This window comes from Otolemur garnettii, unplaced genomic scaffold, assembly GCF_000181295.1.
Source record: "Otolemur garnettii isolate 467f Iridium unplaced genomic scaffold, OtoGar3 scaffold00004, whole genome shotgun sequence".
Taxonomy (NCBI): Eukaryota; Metazoa; Chordata; class Mammalia; order Primates; family Galagidae; genus Otolemur; species Otolemur garnettii.
In genome coordinates this window covers 6,213,974-6,236,042 of record NW_003852399.1, presented here as the reverse complement: position 1 = coordinate 6,236,042, position 22,069 = coordinate 6,213,974, and the positions used below count along the sequence as shown (strand labels likewise).

Below are 22,069 nucleotides of genomic sequence, written 5' to 3'. Positions count from 1 at the left end.
TACTCTCATTTCCCTTCAAAATCTCCCTGTACCTCTCTTTTTGCAAATTATATTATCTCAACACTTCTTTGTAGCAAACGATAGTGGTTGATCATTTGAATATGTAAGGTCTGCCCTACTGAAGTGAAAACAAATGGTTATTAAGATGGTAGTGCAGGTATGTACAGTCATAAAGAGAATCTAAAGTGTTGAGTGAAACTCGGCAAAATTAGAAGTATTTCTCAGAGAAGCTTTAATTCAAAAAAATCCATTCAAGAACACATCAAGTCTCTACAGCTTATAAATTCATAATGGAGTTTTCATTGGAATTAGATCTGATTTACATTAATTAAATAATCTAGCGAACTCAGATTTTAGTAGTTTTTAAAAGATAGTGTGGTTCTAACAGTTGAATATGTTTCTTATATTCCCAGATATATTAAGTTGTCCAATTTTATTCATATATGCATATTAGGAAGATGTCATAATCAGTCAAAAAACCAGCATTCTGAAATTGTATTTTAGGGTCACTCATTTAATATGTGTCAACTTTAGAGATCTAACCTTTCCAGACTACTCTGCTAAAGAATTCTCCAGTGGTGCTTTCGCCTTCAAGTTGCGTATATGAAAGCTAACACATCTTCTAGGACTGTTCACATAGCAAGGACAGGTTCTGGTCCTGTGAACCCTGTCAGTTTCCTCAACCAGGTAAATGACTAGACTTCCTGGATATATGATCTTTGTCAATTCCGACATACTGCTAGACAAAAAAAAAAAAAAAAAAATCTGAATAAACCAAAATTGAATGAACCAATTTTAGATATTCCTTAAGTAAATTTTATGACCTATTCAATGTAAATTACTTTTATAGCCCTGTTTTGAAATCAAGTCCTCTGTCAATTTGTAGTACCTATGATCTCCAAAACACCAAGGGAAAAAAGAAAGAAAAACCCTGATTCTCTCATATGTATTTTTCTCACATTAAACAATCCTAAGATCACTCAGGTGGGGTTTGAGCAGTCTCCTATATTCAGCTATCATTTACAGAATTTTTTTTTTGAAACAGAGTCTCACTATGTCACCCTCAGTAGAGTTCTGTGGCATCACAGCTCACAGCAACATCAAACTCTTGGGCTTAAGCGATTCTCTTGCCTCAGCCTCCCAAGTAGCTGGGACTACATTTGCCAGCCACAATGCCCAGCTTTTTTCTGTTGTAGTTGCCATTGTTGTTTGGCAGGCCCAGGGTGGGTTCAAACCCTCCAATGCCAGTGTATGTGGCCGGCACCCTAGCCACTGAGCTACAGGTGCCAATCCCATTTATAGAATTTTTTAAAAAATTAGTCAGTAAAGCTGACAACAAACTCTCTGAATCACACTGTAAATTTCTCAAACGAGTTTCCATAAAGACCCTCACATAAGAAGTCATATAGTGATGTTCAAAGTATTTGGTATGTTTTTCTCCTCCAAGAATATATGTAATATCCCTTCAGTCAACTTACTGGTAATATCTGAAAAGAATAACTTCACATAAAGTACTCTAAAAATATATTCTGAAAGTCAGTAATTTCCTTCTTAACTGGACTATGATCAATTTATTTTACTTGAACTTTGAACAAAATAAAAGAGAAGTAGATAGGTTTTTGGCATTTTCCTGATATGCATATAAGAATAAAACTGACCAATTTATGTATCTGTGAACACAAGAATCTTATTCAACTATTTAGATCCATACTGCTTTTTCTGAAACTACCAAAACCTGAGTTGGCTAGATAATTTAAACAGTTAAGGTAAATGAAACCTAATTGTAATGAAAATCCAATTATGATAAATTTATCAACTGTAGTTAGTTAAAACCTGATGGATTCTTGAAAGGGGGTATAGAAATGAGGAATTTTAGAAGACTTGTATTTTAATCATAGATCTATTCGATCTTAGAATATGGACCCAATATTGGTATTCATTAACAAAAGTTGTTATTTAGTAAGACAAGTAAATCGGCCATCCCTGAGATTAAATAACATTTTTAACATTTTAACACATTTAAACAACATATTTTAACTTTAAAATGACTACAGCAAAGAGGAACTTTTTTCCCCTTAACATTACAATGGACCAAAAGCAAAACAAGGCTATATTCAGTGTTCTAAATGGAAACTTACAACATCTTTGGGTTAAATGCCAGACAGAAACCTAGACTGTATCAAAATACCTTTTGTAACATTTTCACATGGAAAAAACTGAAGAAAGAACTAATCAAGTAACCTATATATGACAGCCACCATGAAAATTAAAGAGCATCAGAAAATTTACATACTTTTTTCATTAATAATAACGTTAAAACTGGAACAGCATAATATAGATCCTGGATGTTTGATCTAAACGCTGTCAAAAAAACTGTCTAAATGCTTTACCAAAACTCCTTGTGATTAATATATATAATGCCTTAACATTGAGCTATTATCTAATTAACATGAAATACAGTAAAAAATAGCTTTGTTCATTATGATATTAACTAAAACTTTAGTTACAATATGCAAGTTATTAGGAAAATGTAGACCACATTAATATCTACATTAACTCAAAATAGAAGCGGTGAGAGAAAGAACTTACTGCAACAATCATAATTGCATTATCCAAAAAGCCAAACCCTATGAAAGGTATCGCATTGTGGATGAATACTGAAAAACATCAAAAACAGAAAAATACATTTTAAGATTCTATAACTTTAGAATGACAAAAGTAGACCATATGATCAAAGTCTCTTAAATAGACGACATAAGATTCAATTCTAGAGCTAGAATTTGCTTTCAATTCCCCATAGCCAATTGATCCTGCTATTGCTATAAGTTTAACTGACAGAAACTGTACTGGGAAAAACAAAACAAATTTTAAAAATATACAACAAAAATAACTGTGTTAGGTTTTTGTGTTTTTTTACTGGCAACACACACACAAATATATATACATATACATTAACAGCAGACCAAATTAGTGAACGTATAGGAGTACCATGTTTTACCTGTTAACTGCTACTGACATCAATCTCTTTTTCTTATGCCTAAAGACTGGCATTGTAAAATTAATTTCTGTATTAGAAATAATGAAAAATGCACTAAATCAAATTTCAGGGAAGCTATTTGGTTGCTTTTAGTCACTACTCAATTTTTTAAAGAAATATTAGAAAAAGAGGATTACTAGTCTGTATTAGACATCTATGTGCAGTCTTTTTCCCTCCTCACAATTCCTCAGTATCCCTAAATGTTACTGCAAACTATAAACAATCATATTTGATTTAAATCAAACTGCATCTTTGTTCCTTTGTGCCCAAAGTGCATCTTACCTTATCTATCTGGTACAAATAATCTAAATGATCTGCGATATTAAAAGTATAACTAGGAAGAACTAATACCTATATACTTGATGCATTTAGCCTCATTTTTTTTTTCATATTTATGTCTTCAGGAGAATGCTTAGGGCATAGTAGATGCTCAATTAATTAAGTTGAGGACCACTAACCTGGAAAGGAAGAGAATTCCAGATTGAGAGAATTGAAGGCAGACTGTGAAACAGATTAAAAGCTGGGAATTGGTAAAAGACTTTATTCTAATTAATCTATAAAATTGCCAATGTATAGTCAACATGAGTTCAACTGAGGACTTTTTTCAACAAATATTAAAACCCTGATTTTTATAGTACATCCCAAACATAATCCCTTAAAACCAATGATCACATGTGTTCACCGATTTTAATCTTTTATTCTTTTAATGCAGATAAATCCACAAAAAGTATAATTAAAATGTAATCTAGAAATTATAAAAGTTTATTATTACTGTTAGTCTTTCCCTACCTCCAGGAGGTCATAAACACTCATTAAGTCTTGGAGGTTCAAACATTCACTAAGTAAAGAATAGGCTTTGTTAGTCTTTCTCTACCTTGGGTGGGTCTAAAACCAATGATTTTCAACTGGTATGCCCTGTGAGAGGATCTTAGGTGTGCCACAAAAATTTGTAAAGATCATTAATCAAATTATTTCTGAAAGAAGTTCAAAGCACAGTAAGCATTTTCTTTTTTACTTTTTGTTTTGATCAACATAATTTAAGTATGCTACAGAAGTTCAACTATAGGTTTAAGTGTAACAGGAGATAGAAAAGGTTGAAAAACACTGGGCTAGATATTCATCAATAGGATTTGCTGTGTTTCTTCTGGTTCTGTTAAACTTCCTACCAGGTTGTACAAGATTCACAGCAGAGAACCCTTCTTCAAGGTCTCTGGCAGATCACCTTTGATCTCTGTCATAGCCACCTTGCAACCTCCAGAGCTAAGCATACACCACACCCTGAGTTGCTTTAAAAGAGGTCCCTTACCCAGTGCTGTCATCTATTTCCATTTTCAGTGGCAGCCCATCTGCTTATAGGTGCTCTTAAAAAATCTCTGCTATTAACTCTCCTCAGCCTGCTTCTATGTCGCACCTTTCCACCTTTTGAGATCTAACAATTACTAAATTGGTTTTGCACCAATCAGGAAAGGCTTACAAGCAGTTAAAATAAAAAATCACTTCTACTCACAACTACTATCAAAGACTAAGATCATGAGAAAATAGTAAAAACAGTATATACACTATAATAATATATACTATTATGTGTAATATTTTTATAATTATACAATTTTGTATAAAGCAATACATAATAGGTATATAATAGGTCTTATGAGATTCCTTCTTGTTTTAAGTATGAATGTTCTTAAGAACAAGGGCTGTTCAAGATCAAGGGTGACAACTTTAATTACATAGATTATTTGAAAGCTATTGAAGATGATAAAAATCAAATAGCACATTAATGAAATAGGATTTTTCAATTAATGAGCCTGCCCTTAGTTCTTAACTTATTAAAATTTTATAAGAAACAAATTCTAAACCCTATACACAATAGAGATTTAATAGATTAAAAGAATATAATGAAATTTTAAAAATTCAGTAAATGAAACATGAAGAGAAAGCTACTAAGTATGGCAAAATAATGATGAAACCAGTTGGAATCACTTAGCATTTGAGGTTAATTTGATGGCAACTCTAAAACTGGCTACTTACAAATATCTTAAAATTAGGTGTTTAGGCCATAAAATTAAGATTGCTAATTGCTATCTTCATAACAACATAGTCAATTAAAAAGGCACATTGCCACGATAATCACTTTGGACTATGTTTTTAATGTTTATACCTTAAAAAAAGTCAGATAAATAAAAATGTATTTTAATCCAAAGGGAAACAAAATAATTTTTTAAAAAGTTAAATATGTACTGGGCTCTCTAATGGGATACAAAGATAAATAAGATTTGGTTCCCAGGGCTCAAGGATAACACAGTCCTATAAATAGTTAATTTCAACATGACCTACAAAAAGCGATAGTAGTATTATACAGTGCTACAGAAGAATCTAAGCAGGGAGAATCAGGAAAGATTACTTGAGAAGAAGACTGAAAGAATTCATAAATTGTTTCTGTACTTGAGAAAGTTATTAATTTCTAATATAAATTACATTCTACCTCTGAGAGAAAAAAAGGACTACATAGTTTTTTAAATTGTATAAATTTGCTCTCCAGGTTGTAATCATCTCCTACTAATTTGTGGTTTCTTCGATTTCCTTTGGGAAACACTATTTTATAACTTAGCAGTTGTTAGCAAATCACATTTAATATTTACGTTTAATTTACAACCTACTCAAATTTGCTACACTGTTAAATAATTCACTTCTTCCTCTGTCTTTATAAGATCCCAAATTGTTTTACATTATTTCAGGGTTAGTCCTTGAATATTTATTCTCACCATAATGGAGAAAGAAAGAGAACCAGTAGCATTGCACAAGGCTCTTTTTCCTGGTGGTTTTAAATGAACTTTACTTTTTTCAGTAAACAGTTCAGCCTAACCTCGAGCCTAGAAATTCTAATTCAGTAGTTATTCAACTAAAGTTCAAACTAAAGTAAATACATCCTTTTTCCTGAAAATTAAGAAAACTTCTACCATAAGCATAATTCTATTTCTAGATGGTAATATTTTAACAATATTAGATATTCTATAACTTTGTGTTATATATTAAGTTTTTAAACTTTGTGCTTCAATAGAATGGATCGGATAATCCACTCTATCTGGAAAGATTTAATTATTGACTCTTCTGCGCTATCAATGAGTGATACAGTTATTTCAAGTCCAAAACAAAGATGCACATATATTTAACAATCATAGAACCATTACCATATCTCAGCTGTCCTGGGGTGGGTGGTGGAGCTTCCAATTTTTCTAAAGGGGAAAAAAAGGGTGTGGGGCAAGAATTAGTTACTATGGCATAATTTTGTTCTTACTACAATGAAGAAAATATTGCAGATTTACAAAGTAGGGGAATACCTCAGAGTTAATTCATAAATTATTTTTAGGTTAATGGACCAGTTATCCATGCTAAAAATATTAATTGGAATGGATTAAGTTACAAAGCTAGCAATAAAACTGAGCTTAGTTACAAGCCTACCATGGACTCTGTAGCCCTGGTTAAATCATTTGTTTTTTAGTTTTGATTTTTTTTTTAAGTTCTTACATATACACATAAACCAGGTTGCATTAATTACAGTAGAGAAACAGTCAGAAATATAGCTACTTTTCTTTAAGATGACAATCCTAGAAGACTTAAGAAAGATATATATACAAACTTCATTGATAGTAGAAAAAAGAATATTCAATAGACCTATGTATCCTTTAAAAAGAGAAAAATATTTTTAAAGTAATGTATTAATTACAATGACTTCACTGGATTATGCTGTGCTCCTTAATCTCCATTGATAACACATTGAAAAATTTTCAAAAGCTATACTGCTGGATAATATTCTACAACTGAAAAAGAGAATAAAGTGTTATTCCAAATCATAAATAACAATATACTATTTATAATACATGTCATAAATACACAAAGTTTTCCCAATTATAAACCAGAGTATCTTTAAATGCCAATTAAACAATTAACACAAAAAAACAAGCAATCTAGTCTCATAAAAATAACCATCCCACCATTTCTGTAAGTACAATAGTAAACTATGGGAAAGAGGTAGAGAATTCTACTTTATCATCAACCAAACCAGCAGAATTAACAGTTAACACGTAAAGAAGAACCAATATGTGTATAGTGGGTCACTCTAAATTTAGTACAAACAGATCGTCAAGAAACACAATAAAACTGGATATATATAGATCTTCTAAAATATTTACTTATAATTTATGACAACATAAGAACTAAAGAACTTAGCATAAAAGCAAATAAATGTCCATTGATAATCTGGTCCACATTTGTGACTGGTTTTTTACTTTAAAAGCACCTAGTACCATAATGATTTTACAATTAAAAATACATTAAAACCTATAGTTTTATCAACTATCAGGGTACTCACAAAATTCTAAGAATGTAGGTTTAAGTTTTATTTTTCCCTTTTCAGAAGAGGGAGAAAATGAAATTTCTTCATTTCATTCAGAAAAATGAAGATATACTATCTGTGCAGAACTTCACATCTGAGTAAAATACATTCTCCATTCCTTCATTAGCACTATTATCCCCAAATTTACTTTGAAAGCATGCAAATGGTTTTCTAAATTTCTAACTAGGAGTACAGGATACCACTATACTCCAGAGAATTTTCTAGTTAAGTAAACATGCAAAGTGATTACATACCAGAACTATGTGTTAGCTGCATTACTCTCATCATCACTACATTTCTGACACTGTGAGGAGAAGTCCTCGTCAGTTGACTGGAACATCTTGAAATACCTAAAAATTCAACAAGCAGGACCTTCCCAATAGAATGAGGGTACACAGAGTCCCTGCTTTTACTTCTTCAAATTCCTAACACACTGGGCAAAATATTAAAAATATTCTACAATGCTTAAGAAGAAAGGATAAAGGCTGAGCATGTAGAAAATGTGTAGTAGTAACAAGAAAAAAAATCAAATAATCAATAATCTTAATCTTCCTTTTCTACTACATATAAAAATTAAAGGCAATGAAAAAACCTCAAGAAAAAAATACAAAATAAAGGAGACAGAGTAGGGATGTAAACCACCGGCACAGAGATGAAAGTAAATCAAAGCATAGATTCTGCTACCTGCTTCGCAAAGAACCTAAGGAATTACAAGGGGAATCATGAAAGAAACATTTCCTAGAAAGTGGAAATTTTATTGGAAAGTATCCACCAAAATGTTTTAAATGAGAAATTATTTTCTTCATTATATTAACAATCAAAACAAAGCAAACATCAGAAGTAAAAATTTAGTTGTATAGTATACAATAGAACTTGAAAATAAGTCTAAGATTTCTGCAATCTATACAGCTTTTAAAATGTAATTGCTGCTAATGTAACATTCCTGAAAATAGTCACAATGAACCCTAGAAGCTTTATTTCCTCACATACCTATCTTGACTTCAAGAATTTTCTTTTGACACCTGGTACCACTATCTATACTTATATTAGAAATGTGTTTTATGCTAATGTTTTATAAATCAGACCATGGAGTTTAAAAAATACCAGTTCTTTTCATTACTCTATGTGTGTGTGTGCCCGCCTGTACGTGGATTACTTACATCATACTTTCTTCCTTTTCTGGACATTGTTAAATAATGAGATGACCATTAGGATTGTACTTTACTGCACCTATTTGTCACATTACTTCTAATAATGGCTGAGTAATCTCTTATCACACCAACTCCCCTGCATAGAAGAACTATATGTAAACTATAAAGAAAAATATAACAGCAAGACCTGAAAGCACTGGAAAATGACAGAAAACAAGTTGATTCCAGAAGGGAATCGATATTTAGAAGGAAAAAAACAGGAGTTTGACAATTGCTCTACTGTTTGTTGCAATTTTTAGCCTCAGGGCAAGCCCCAATCATAACATGAAGGGCAACTAAAGCTCTGACAAAAATTCTTCAGTCTTTCTGTCTAAAGAACCACAGGACAGGGTGCCAGGTAACCAAAGCAACTAGAAAGTGAAGGAAGAATCCTGGAAGGGATAAAGTCAGGAAGGAATAGCTCTAAATTATTTGTATACAATCTATAGCTGACTTGTGAACTATACATGTGGAGGGAAAACTCCAAAAATACTAGCTAGGGGTAAAACAAATATTTGCAGGCAATCTATTAATTGCCTGCTAAAACAAGCAAAAATCAATACTTTTCAAAAGAATTAAATGGAATCTAGAGCCTCAACAACATAAGTAGGATATAATCAAAACTACTTCACAAACAAAAGGAAAATGTGACCCATTTTCAAGAAAAAAAACAATAGACTGAGACTAATCCCAAAGTAACTCAAATGTTAGAATTATGAGACAAAAATCTTAATGGAGCAATTAAAGTTATATTCACAGATACAAACAAAAATATGCTTAAAGGAATGCCAAGACAGGAAATCTCAGCAGAGAACCAGGAAGTATTACAAAGAACAAAAAAGTTTTAGAACTAAAAACAATATTATCTGAAATTATAAGATTAACTGGATAGGCTTGAAAGTACTATGAGGATAACAGAAGAAAGAGTTAGTGAACATAACATCAACATTCAAACTAAACAACAGAAAGTAAGGGTTGAAAATAATAGACTTATGGCTTAGTATCAATAGGTGTAATATGTATAATATTGGAGTTATAGAAGGCAAGGAGAGAAAATAGGAACAAAAAAATTTTTAATAAATAATGGGTAAAAATTTTCCAAATTTGGAGCAAGGCAAATATTTTAAGACATCCAAGAAGTTCAGTAAATCACTAGTAGGATAAATAAAGAAAACTAATCATAATTTTAAAAATCTTAAAAGTAGATAAAAAATGACATATTAAATGTAAAAAAATACCAACATGCAGAAAGAAAAAAGAAATTGTCAGTCCAGTATTCCATATCCAGAAAAATTATCCTTTAAGAATGAAGGCAAAATGGCTCGGCATAAAGGCTCACACTTATAATCCTAGGACTCTGGGAGGCCATGATGAGAGGATCCCTTGAGCTGAGGTGTTTGAGACCAGCCTGAGCAATATCAAGACCCCAAGTCTACCAAAAATAGGAAAAAAAAAATTAACCAGGTATTATGGCAGGCACCTGTAGCCTCAGCTACTTGGAAGGCTGAGGCAGGAAGATCACTGAACCCAGGAGTTTGAGGTTGCTGTGAACTAGGCTGACACCAGGGCATTGTAGCCTATAGGGCAACAGAGTGACACTCTGTCTCAAAAAAATAAGGAAAAACAGAATTCAGCTAAGTTAAGAATCCATAGTATAATCCCTAGAACAACCACACATGCAGACAAAATGGAAAGAAAATATAGTTAAAAACCTAAAAAATAACCTGAAGGAGAAGTCTACAAAAATATTCAATTAAGCTAAAAGAATGCAGGAAAGGAGAACAGAGAAACAAGAAAGTCAAAAAGAAACCAAAGAGTAAAATACTAACCTTACATCCAACTATATCAATAATTGTATTCAATGTTAACGGACTAAAAACTCCAATTAAAAGGCAGAGACTATCAAAATGAATTAACAAAGCTAGCTACAACTATATGACATCCGTAAAATTACACTTTAATAGGTTGAAAAGAAATCTGTAGTTACACACACACACACATATATGCTACAAAAAGCATTAGCTTATAAAGGCTACAGTGGCTATACCAATATCTGATAAACTAGACTTAAAGAGATTCCCAGGTTTTACTGTAGGACACAGGGCTAAATGTTTCCGTACCTCTGGCCATGTTCTCAAAGTTTATTTTTAAATAAATTACTGATGCATTGCCCCCTACCCACTTTTTTTAACCTAAATGGGCATTTAGGTGGGTGAAGAAATTGGCCAACTATGTGGTTAGGTTTTTTTTGAGACAGAGTCTCACTTTGTAGGCCTTCGTAGAGTACTGTGGCATCACAGCTCATAGCAACCTCAAACTCTTGGGCTTAAGCGATTCTTTTGCCTCAGCCTCCCAAGTAGCTGGGACTAGCGTCCACCACAATGCCCTGCTACCAACTATAGGTTTTAATAAGCTGATTTCTTTTCTTTTTTTCCCCCCCATACTGGAAGGTAACCAAGAATAGTTACCTTTGCCTTTTATTGACACATAATAATTGTACATATTTATGGAATACAATATGATACTCTGATGTTTGTATATTGAGAAGTTTTTTGATTGGTAAGATTAAATAGCAGCTTTTCCAAAGATACATACTTAGGACAATAATTTTAGAATTGAGCCTACAATGCTTCAATGACTGTAGGTGCTCTAACCATATAAGAAGAAATATTTCCATTTTAAAGCTCACATTTGGTTTAATCCTGAGATATTTCTACTATGTTTTACCAAAATATATTTTAGAATACTTCATAACTAAAGTGTGACATATATTAAAATGTTTATTGGTGCCATAAGCATACTAAAATTTATCCATTTATATTAAAGCTTAGAATAAAGTAGAAAATTCTTTTAAATTATACTTTCCAGGAAAACAGAACAAGCAAGTTTTAGAACAGAGTCTCTGGGAATAGAACTACCTACAGCCTAATCATACAATGCCTTGGGCCAGTTTATACATGTAGTAGTGGCCTTTTATGCAAGTGAACATTTATTCATTTATTTACTTTTTTTTAGGGATTCACCCATCTAATTTTGGGGGCAGGGATACATAATAGTTGTATGTATTTTGGGAGCAGTTGTAGCCATTTTTAACTGCACTCTTCTCCCCCTTAAAGTTTTGCTTGGCCAACTCATTTTATCATTTCATTAGGATACAACTGACACTAAGTACTTGTTACTGGAGTGAAGAATGCATGAAGTTTGGGGTATGGGACAGGATTACAAATTTCTGTTCTACTGCACTAACACGTATATCAAGATCTGGGATTATCATTTGGGATAGACTGTTTAAGAGCAATTTGGCAAAATGATAATTAAAATCTTATTGTCAATGACCACTACAATATTTTGTGAGGAAAAAAAAATGTACTACCTGCTTTTTTGAGAAAAGTAAGCAACAGAATTGAAAGATAAAGAAATTTTTTCAGATTTTAAGTGACTTTCCACTGGACAATTTGCCTATAAGAAAATGAACTGGCTCGGTGCCTGTGGCTCAAGTGGCTAAGGCACCAGCCACATGCACCAGCCACATACAACTAAGGTGGTAGGTTTGAAGCCAGCCCAGACCCACCAAACAACAATGACAGCTGCAACCAAAAAATAGCTGGGTATTGTGGTGGGTGCCTGTGGTCCCAGCTACTTGGGAGGCGGAGGCAGGAGACTCACTTGAGCCAAGGAGTTGGAGGTTGCTGTTAGCTGTGATGCCACAGCACTCTACCCAGGGCAATAGCTTGAGGCTCTGTCTCAAAAAAAAAAAAAAGAAAATGAACTAAAAACAACTATGCCTCTAATAAGAATCTACTTTCAGTAGCAAACATCATGCCAGGCCCTAGGCTTAGTGCTTACTTTCTGGCAAGGAGATGGGACAGAAACTTGCCAGATTTTGAGATTCTATTTCCCCTCTCAAGAAGAAGAACTCAAACCACTCTGCACCCCCCAAAGAACTGTTTCAGAAAATTCTCAAATTAAACATACATATGTACACACACACACATAGATTCATGTCTGGTTGTTAGAGACACAGGTTCTGATCTTTGTTATAACTGACTTTGACCTGTGGTCATTCAATTTCTGTGTAATTGTTTTCCTTATTGGTAAAGTAACATTTACCTCACTTACAATATGTGTTTTATATAATACTTAGCTATATCATTTATACAGAACTGTTGTATATATATAACATACAACATACGCTATAATACATTTAACTTGTTTTATTTATAGCATCTGATATATCACATTTCCAAATACTATTTTTTCCCGTTTAAGTCAGCCCATTAATATTTTCTACTTTTTAGTAGAGACAAGGTCTGGTTCTTGCTCAGGCTGGTCTCAAACTCCTGATCTCAATCCTCCTGCCTCGGCCACCCAGTGTGAGGATTACAAGTGTAAACTACCACGCCTGGCCTTAAAAGTCTTTTTCATAACTATTGTTCAAAAACTTTAGTCATCTGGACAGGAAATTTCATTCCATTGGCCAAAAAAACAATTTGGATCCAGATATTCTTCAATATATTAGTGAGTTCTGTATTATTATACCTAGAATATGGCTAAAATTTTTAAATGAAAACTATAAGATCTGTTTCTGCTCAAATGTTTACATATGTCTATGTTAGATATGTATGTATTTTATTTCCTTATGATATTGCCAAATTAAATTGTAAAAGAGCTCTATTAAATTCACTTTAAAAAAACACTTAGATAAATAAAATATTTTCTCAGAAAAGTAAAAACTAACCCAACTGCTTTTCAAGTTCATATGACTTGGACAATCCTTGATAAATAAAAATAGTTTGATTAAAACAGGCATATCTGGCTTGGGTGCCTGTGGCCCAAGAGGCTAAGGCACCAGCCACATACACCTGAGCTGGTGGGTTTCAATCCAGCCCAGGCCTGCCAAACAACAATGATGACACCTGCTGCAACCAAAAAAAAAGAAAAAGAAAAAATAGTAGCCCATTGTTGGAGGTTGCTGTGAGCTGTGATGCCACAGCACTCTACCCAGGGCAACAGCTTGAGGCTCTGTCTCAAAAAAAAAAAAAAAAAAGGCATATTTTCACAGTTAGCATTAAATATAACACAGATACACGATTTTTCCCACCTGGGTTTACATGGGATAAGCTCAAGTTATCTCTACAAATTTGTCAGCAAGAAAAACAACTTAAGACAATGACCAGCTGTTTAATGTCTCATCTTCATGAGCAATCCAAGCATAACTATTAAAAACAAGTGAGTTAAACAGACGTAAGTCTGATGTGAAAGATGTCTTCCCTATACCAAAAGTTTTTAACAGTCTTATCATTAAGAGTAAAAAGTTGAGGCTGAGAAAAATCTGTACAATTTAATTCTCAGTCCTATTCTAAAAACTTAAGAGGACATAGATAAAAAGCTGCCTCCTCTACAGTTTCTTACTATAGAGAGACTAAAGATATTTGGGACTGTCAATAAACATGTTCTGTGCCACACTGATAAACTATGCTATAAGAAAGTACATGGTTTGAGAAATTAGGACTCATAGATTTGCCAATGTTACAGTTCACAGCTGCTTGCCTTTTAGTGTTCTCGAGAAATTAAGTTCACTAAGGGTTAAGAATTCTAATATAAAAATTAGAGTAATTAAAGTTATTAGAAATAATAAGGGAAACTACTGCATATGCAAGGATAAAGGAAGGTAATATGTGCTTTGGGTAAGCTATAAAATATGGGGATATTTTATTTTGTCAAGGGAAAAAGAAAGTAATCTTTATTTTAAAGTAGAATTACTGATTGTTTCAAATGAGCAGCAGAAAAGTATATGACAAAAACTGAATAAGAAACCGATAATCCCAGTTCACGTGGGAATTATCAGTTTCTTATGCATACAGTTTTTGTCATATGCTTTTCAAGTTTTTCTAAAAACTAAACATTAATATCGAAAGTATACTAATATAAAAGTAGAACTCGGTCCCCTGTGTTAAAATAAGGAGGTTTTCTTGGAGAATTGGTCTACTCTTCATAGAAAACTGTGAAAGGTTTTTCTTTTATCTCCAAGGTAATTGGCCTACAAAACAAAGATTGTGTGTTTTACCAAGGATTTCTTATGTTCCATGTTGCTTTTATCAGGTTTTACTTTAGAAAACTGACTCTTCCCTATTAAAAGAAGTTTTGTATTTTTTTTTCTTTCTGAGACAGTTTGTCGCCCTCGGCAGAGTGTGTCATGGTATCACAGCCCACAGCAACCTCAAACTCCCAGGCCCAAGCAATCTCCTGCCTAAGTCTCCCAAGCAACCGGGACCACAGGTGCCCACCCCAACACTTGGCTCTTTTGTTGTTGTTGCAGTTGTTATTGTTGTTTTAGCAGGCCTGGGCTGGGTTTGAACCCACCGGCCTCGGTGCATGTGGCTGGCACCCCAACCATTTTTTATATACCTAGGCACCACTTTTCTGTTTGCCTTTGAAGTCCTTTAATTTTCACTGTGGATAAAAGAATGACTATTGTTCACAGTGACCAGTGATCCTATTTTGAGCAAGTGTTTTTAACCTTTGATATTTTTGACATACTTCCCAAAATCAAATTTTTAATAAACTTTTCGCTTGACTTTAAATTAAATTTAGGAGTTTTCTAGACAGGCTCTTGAAACATCTCAGAAGGATACCTTTCCCTATATATAGATATTAAGCCAATTTGGACCTTAAGCTTGTTTAGAGGTTCTAGCAGGGGAGTGCAGCTACTCATATACCCTTGACGGAAGAAGGATCCTCCTCTATCGGGGAAGGTCATCCTCTTCCACCAAGCATGCAGCTTTGGGAGGGACGCACGTGGAGCAGTGAAGGAGGAAGAGGACACCCGCCTAGCCAGCCTGATCAGCCAAATCAACCCTGGTGATTAATGGGGTGACAGATGTCGCAGCCAGATCGCCCTCACATACCAATTTGGCTTATTTGACAAATTATAAGGGAAATACTGTCATTATTAAATAATAAGTAATGCTAAACCTTGAGTTATAGCTGTATGGATGTGTTACTAATAACGTACTTATTATATGAAATTCATAACAATCTAACAGCACTGAGGTAATTCTAATAGTCATAATTCTAGCTATTATCCTAAAATGTTGTATGCAACAGAAATAACTGAATTTCCTTGTCAATTGTGTCACTACTATAATGAACTCGCAACAGATCTTTAACCATTGGCCATTGTCATTCAACAACAATTAACTACTTATTCTGGCACTTTCCTAAGCAACTATAAGCTCAAAGTGTATCATCTTCTAGGAGATGTATGGAAAGGACTCTGAGGAGTACAAATTTCTTATAAATTTTAGATCATACATTGGACTAAGAATTCCCAAAACTCTAATGAAAATCTGACTGGTTCATAAAACTGCTAACCCAACATTAAACAAAACAAGAATTAAATACCAAGGAAATAAATGATTCCGTAGATTTTCACAGGTCAGCCAGTACTCAGATCATTAAGATAAACAATTTGAATAAATTCCTGAAGAGTGATCCAAATCAAATTACCTATGACAGCTTACCTAAGATAATTTATTTTTTAAGTATCCTAGGTCCGTTGACTTATTTAACGAACAAGTGTATGCACATGAATTAGAAAAATAAAATTGGTATTTAGAAGGGCATGGACTCATGGAGAACCTGGACAGGTTCCTGGTCCCTCGTGAGTCCTGAAATCTTCCATTACTAAAAGCTCTACATGGCATGACAGAGATGAAATGATCCTAATTATGAGTGAAAAAATTAGTTGAGTGACTGTTCTAAGATAGCTCAAGTGGTTTATAACCAATGTTTTAGCCAATGTTTGACTTGTCAAACCCACTGATGTGCTAAAACAATAAAAAAAAAACTTAGGTGATACATTTTCAGCACCTGGTAGATCATTTGAACACTTATGGATGAACTTCACTCAACTGCCACCTTTAATGTATCTTGTCTGTAGTATGTAGTTTTTCCATGCAAGGTAGCTAATGTTATGACAGTAACTAAAAGGTTATTAGAAAATATATTTTTCTTATGAGGCATTCCTGGAGAAATTTCCAGTGATAGAGATATATTCATTTCACTGGACAAGTTATAAAACAGTTAAGTAAGATATTACAAATGCAGTTATAAAACAGTTAAATAAGGTATTACAAATGTAATGGCATTAAACAAAGCTAACTGAATCAACTAAACTGCCTTGGTCAAAGGTATTAATGATGGATAAAAATCAGATCCACTCCAACATATATTGACCCCTTTTGAAATAGTTACTGGAAAGCCTATGCTCCTGAGAAGAGAAACTTATCTATTTCCCACTCTCACAAACCCTGATATGACTCAATATAATCACAAGGCTTAAATGGATTAGGTCAAAGTGTAAAGAAGTCACCAGGTAAAAGAAGCTCTTTGTGACCCACCAACTGATGACAGCCATACCTTTCAAGATCTAAAGCCTGGATATTGAGTCTTTTGGAAATACACTATAGAAAGACCACCCTGACCTCCACTGGAAGGGATAACAAATTCTTCTCTACACAAAACTTCAGGGCCTTGAGTCTTGGATCCACACCTCCCAACTCAAGAGTGCCCCTCTAGACTCTTAGGGCTATATACTCATCACAGATCTCAAGGTAAAGCTGGCCAGGATCCTAGATATAAACAACTTTTCCAAGTTTACAGATGAAAACTTCTCTGTCACCATGAAATTTTTGTATCCCCCTTTCTCTTTTGCCTACATTCCTTTTCTGCTTATATGTGCCAAAATAATACAATAATTAAGACTTCATAATCAATAACTCCTGCAGGGAACTTTGTTGAATGTTGGATATGTCATGTTACTAACAACAGACAAAACCTACAGTGAAGGTTTTGTAGTTAAACTAGACCAGAAATTGTGTAAGAAAACCAAAGAAAATATAACTCCACAGATTGTGTACATATTTATAAGCTTAATCCCTTAATTGTTGGAAGCTTCAAACTACACAATGATTCAATAATGGAGCTTTAGATAAATATTACTGGTCTTTCCCTAATAGTGACCCCTAACATACAAAGCATCCCACAGGAACTGTCTGTTGTGCCCCTCAGAATATATTTTTATATGTGCAGGATTCAACAATCAACCATATGAATAACTCCATGTATCAAATAAATGTAAGTGGCTAATGTAGATTAGAGATTCTAATGGTACCACTGTCACTCCTTAACCAACTGGAAACTGAACATTGGTTTATACCTCTTAATTTGTGCTAGGGAACAAAGAGGAATTTTTCAGCAGGTATAAATCTCTCTCAATGGGCATCTTTTGGTAAAATGCTCCATCCCTGACTTGGCATATATGTAAATGAGGTCATGATTAAAAATCTGTCTCAAACATTAGGTACTACAGCTTACTGTATTGTAAAGACTATAAGTGCCAAAAGAATTTCTTCAAATTCTCTTGCTCAAACTACTTCAAATAACATGATTGCTTTGGACTACCTGTTGGCCAAACCGGGAAGAGTATAAGAGCTAATACCTCTTGCTGCACACGGATAAGTACATCTGATATCATAGAAAATCAGTTGCCAAAAATCAACCAACAAGCTACTTGGTTAAAACAAGTAGATTCCTCTTCCAGATCATTTTTGATATATTTGAGTTTGGTTCAATTCATGGAAGATCCTGTTAGAAACTATACTCAGTCCCTTAGTATTATCCTTCAGAGAGCAGCATAATAGTCTCCCTGGTATACCACATCCTCTGAAGAGTCTTAAGTGTGCATATGCAACCATCCATTACACGTCAAATGGTTTTGCTACAGTTAGAATAATGAAAACACAAAGAGAACATAAACATTTAACTGATATGACATCAAGAACTGTGAATTCTACAGAGACCAAAGAAGTCCATTATGACGGTGCCAAAGAGTGGCATCAATACCCAAAATTCTGATCAATCTTTCAAAATTGAGAGTCTGACCAAAAGAAGAAAATGATTAAACTAAATCAGGCCTAAAGCTGTCTCCCCATATAAACAAACTACAACAAAACTTAAGGGGATATCATCAGCCAATCGCAGTAGCTGAGCTTTCGGCTTATCATGGGCTGAAAACTGCTCAGACACCATCAAATAAGGCAAATACCATGCTACACGTATAAGCAAAAAGGCTACTTCTGTATGTCACTTCTTTTTTTGGTCTATAAACACTGCCTGTCCACTTACTGTGTGGAGCTCTCTGAACCTTTATGTATTTAAGGTATTGCCTGATTCATGAGTCATTTCTTTGCTCAATTAAACTCTGTTAAATTCAATTAGTCTAAAGTTTGTCTTGTAATAGTACTAAGAGATCCATCTTAAATTGGAAATCAAAAGATTTTGGTAGAAGAAATGTTAAGTAAAACAGCTATAGGTTCTACATTTTAGTCTCCATTATAAAATTATAAAACACGTTTATAACAGTGTTGATGCTAGAAAACAGAAATAGGCTCCATGGTCCCATATGGAGTGATTTATATTATTTTATTTAATAGAAACTACAACTTGTCATTTTCAGTGTTGAATGTTCCATTAAATTTAACTGGACTTTACAAGATATAAATCCAAACTTTAAATAAAAGACAATCTAAAAAACAAAAAGAAGAGTAGTATTTCCTAGTCTATTTTCCATTATACTTTAATTGTAATAACTCTCAATATGATAATTTATGGATTTAAAATCTACATAAAGTTACAAATCCAGTAAAATTCAAAATCATTTATAATAAACTTAATAAAAATACCAAAGCAGCTTTGACCTGAGACAAAATAAAAGGAACTGTTTAACACACATACTATTACTTTATTACAAATAAATCAACCCAATGTGATTATCAGGTTCCTAATATTTGATCAGAAATAACTGACCCTGGAATTGTTCTTGAGAAAGTACAGGAAGTAGTTTGGCAGCACAAATCATGTTCAGCATTAACAAGAGCTCTATGAAAAAAACAAGATGAAACTAGCATGTTTAAGCAACAATCGAGGGACCAAGATTCATAGTTACCCATACTTCCGAATATTATAACTGCTCAGTCTTTTCATAGAACCAAAAGTTCAATAGGTAAGATGAAATTTACAATAAATACATAACACATTAAAGAATACAAACTTAAAATGAAAACCATGCTGTATACAAAATAATTTAAGTAAATCATATTAAATGCCAAAAGGTTTAACATGCAAGAAAAGGGATTTATAAAGTTACATGGCAAAAATTTTTTAGAAGAAACAAATTAATATAGCTAAGTAACATACTTACAAAAACTGACTTTCTAAATTGAATAATGAGCACTCTTTAGAAATGACAAACAATTTAACTTTTGAATGTAGTAGATTTTAATGAAGAGGTCTTTTTTTTTTTTCTGAGACAAAGAGTCCCACTATGTCCCCCTCAATAGAGTACCATGGTGTCACAGCTCATAAGAACCTCACACTCTTGGGTTGAAGCAATCCTCTTGCCTCAGCCTCCTAAGTAGCTGGAACTACAGGCGCCCAGCTATTTTTTGTGTGTGTGTGATAGCTGTCATTGTTGTTTTAGCAGGCCTGGGCTGGGTTCAAACCTACCAGCTCCTGTGTATGTGGCCGGCACCCTAACTGCTGAGCTACAGGCGCTGAGCCTAATTAATAGGTCTTTTTAGATAAAAACCTTACTTGTAAAAGGATTTCTTATTTTAAAAAGTGTATGCCTTACATAAAACTCATAAAAATGTTTGAGTGTGATTTTGTAATTTTATTTAGCATTGAAGAGCATATTACTTAGGAAAGAAATTTCCACTTAGATCTTTTAAGAACCAATACTCTCACCTCACTAACCTGCAAAACTCATTGTGTGACCTGGGATTTCACTGAAGCGTAGATCAGTATTAAACAAAATTACAGGAAGCCATTGTTTTATACTGAGCTCATGCACTAGGCCCCAAAAGACCAAACCAAAATGGAGTCACTCATGCTAAATGCAACACAAGCGAACTAATACTTTAAGGAAACAGATAAATCCCAAAACAGACCAGGTTTTGTTTCTCCTGAAAATAGAAGATTCCAACACAAGGCCCCTTTACTCTAACTTTACCCTCCCCAAAATAAATAAACAATATCTTAAGTCCTTGTTTCCACCTTACTTTCAAATCCCAGCTTTGCTTTTCCCATTATGATTTAAGAACAAGTAAGTCCATTTATGATGGTGACAGAGTAAATACCAATGCCTCAAGTTTTGGTCAATCACTCACAATTGAGATGTTGACCAAAAGTAGGGAACTGTTAGATTAAGTTTAGCCTAAAGTTGCCTGCTTATATTTTAATTCAGCCTGAAGGTTTCTGTCTATAGTGAACTGAAACCTATCTGGATGTGTAAACAAGTTGTCACCCATTCCTATGCAAATCACCAAATTTTAGCCAATCAAAGGTGGCCAACTATTCAAATCATGTTCAAATAAGGCAAACAATAAGTGGTAGCCAATGCCTATTTCTTTACCTCACTTTCATTTTCTTTTTATCACTTTCCACTTTCTGTCCATAAATCTTTGACTATGTGGCAAAGCTGAGGTACCTCTGAACCTATTCTGCTTTGAGGACTGCCCAATTTGCAAATCATTCTTCACTCCATTAAACACTGTTAAATTTAATTTGTTTAAGGTTTTTTTCTAACACTGGTATATAGAGGCAACTAATGAAGGTCAGTAGTATGACAGGTGAGACAGGAGTTGGATAATACTAATGAAGGAGGAACTATAGTGTTCAATTAATTATCACATTAATATACTAAACCACTGATTATTTAACTCTGACTTATTAGTAAATACTAGAGGTACAATAATTTATTCTTATTTTATTTCATAGTGTGTTTTTAGGATAATCAAACACTGGCTTTCTTCAAATCTCACTTATGTACTTAAAATAATTACATACACTACTTAACAAAGAAATTACATGTCTGCCTTCATGCCTGTGAAAGATGGTCAAAGAAAATAATTACTATATATAATTACTTTATATAATGATTACTATATGATAAACTAAAATTTCATTCATAAAAAGATATTTGCATTAATGTTTAACTTCTACATACAAACTGAGATTTAAATTTTTAACTCTAGAACTTCATTAGAACTGGCAAAGTAGACTATACTAGGGGATTTTTGCAGACCATGTACTAATATGTCAATATATGTGTGTGGGTGTGTAATACCTCTACACTTCCCTGAAGTTCTTAACAGACTAGGTTTTGTTGTTTTTTTTAAGACAGACTCTCATTATGTCACTCTCAATAGAGTGACACAGCATCATAGCTCACAGCAACCTCAAACTCTTGGGCTTAAGAGATTCCCTTGCTTCAGTCTCCCAAGTGGCTGGGACTATAGGTACCCGCCACAACACCCAGCTATCTTTTGTTGCAGTTGTCATTGTTGTTTTCTTTCCCTTTTTTTTTTTTTTTTTTTTTTGTCTTCT

The 22,069-nt window shown here is 33.5% G+C and overlaps 1 protein-coding gene across 1 annotated transcript in view; it reads right to left on the bottom strand.

Moving 5' to 3' along the window:
- Positions 1–22,069, bottom strand: part of TMEM65 (transmembrane protein 65) — a 54,147-nt gene that overhangs the window by 11,229 nt on the left and 20,849 nt on the right. Inside the window, exons 2-3 of the mRNA XM_003782356.2 lie at positions 6,226–6,270; positions 2,590–2,657 (exon numbers count right to left, since the gene is read on the bottom strand). Of these exons, the coding sequence (XP_003782404.1) occupies positions 2,590–2,657; positions 6,226–6,270 (113 nt within the window). The remainder of the gene's footprint in view (positions 1–2,589; positions 2,658–6,225; positions 6,271–22,069) is intronic.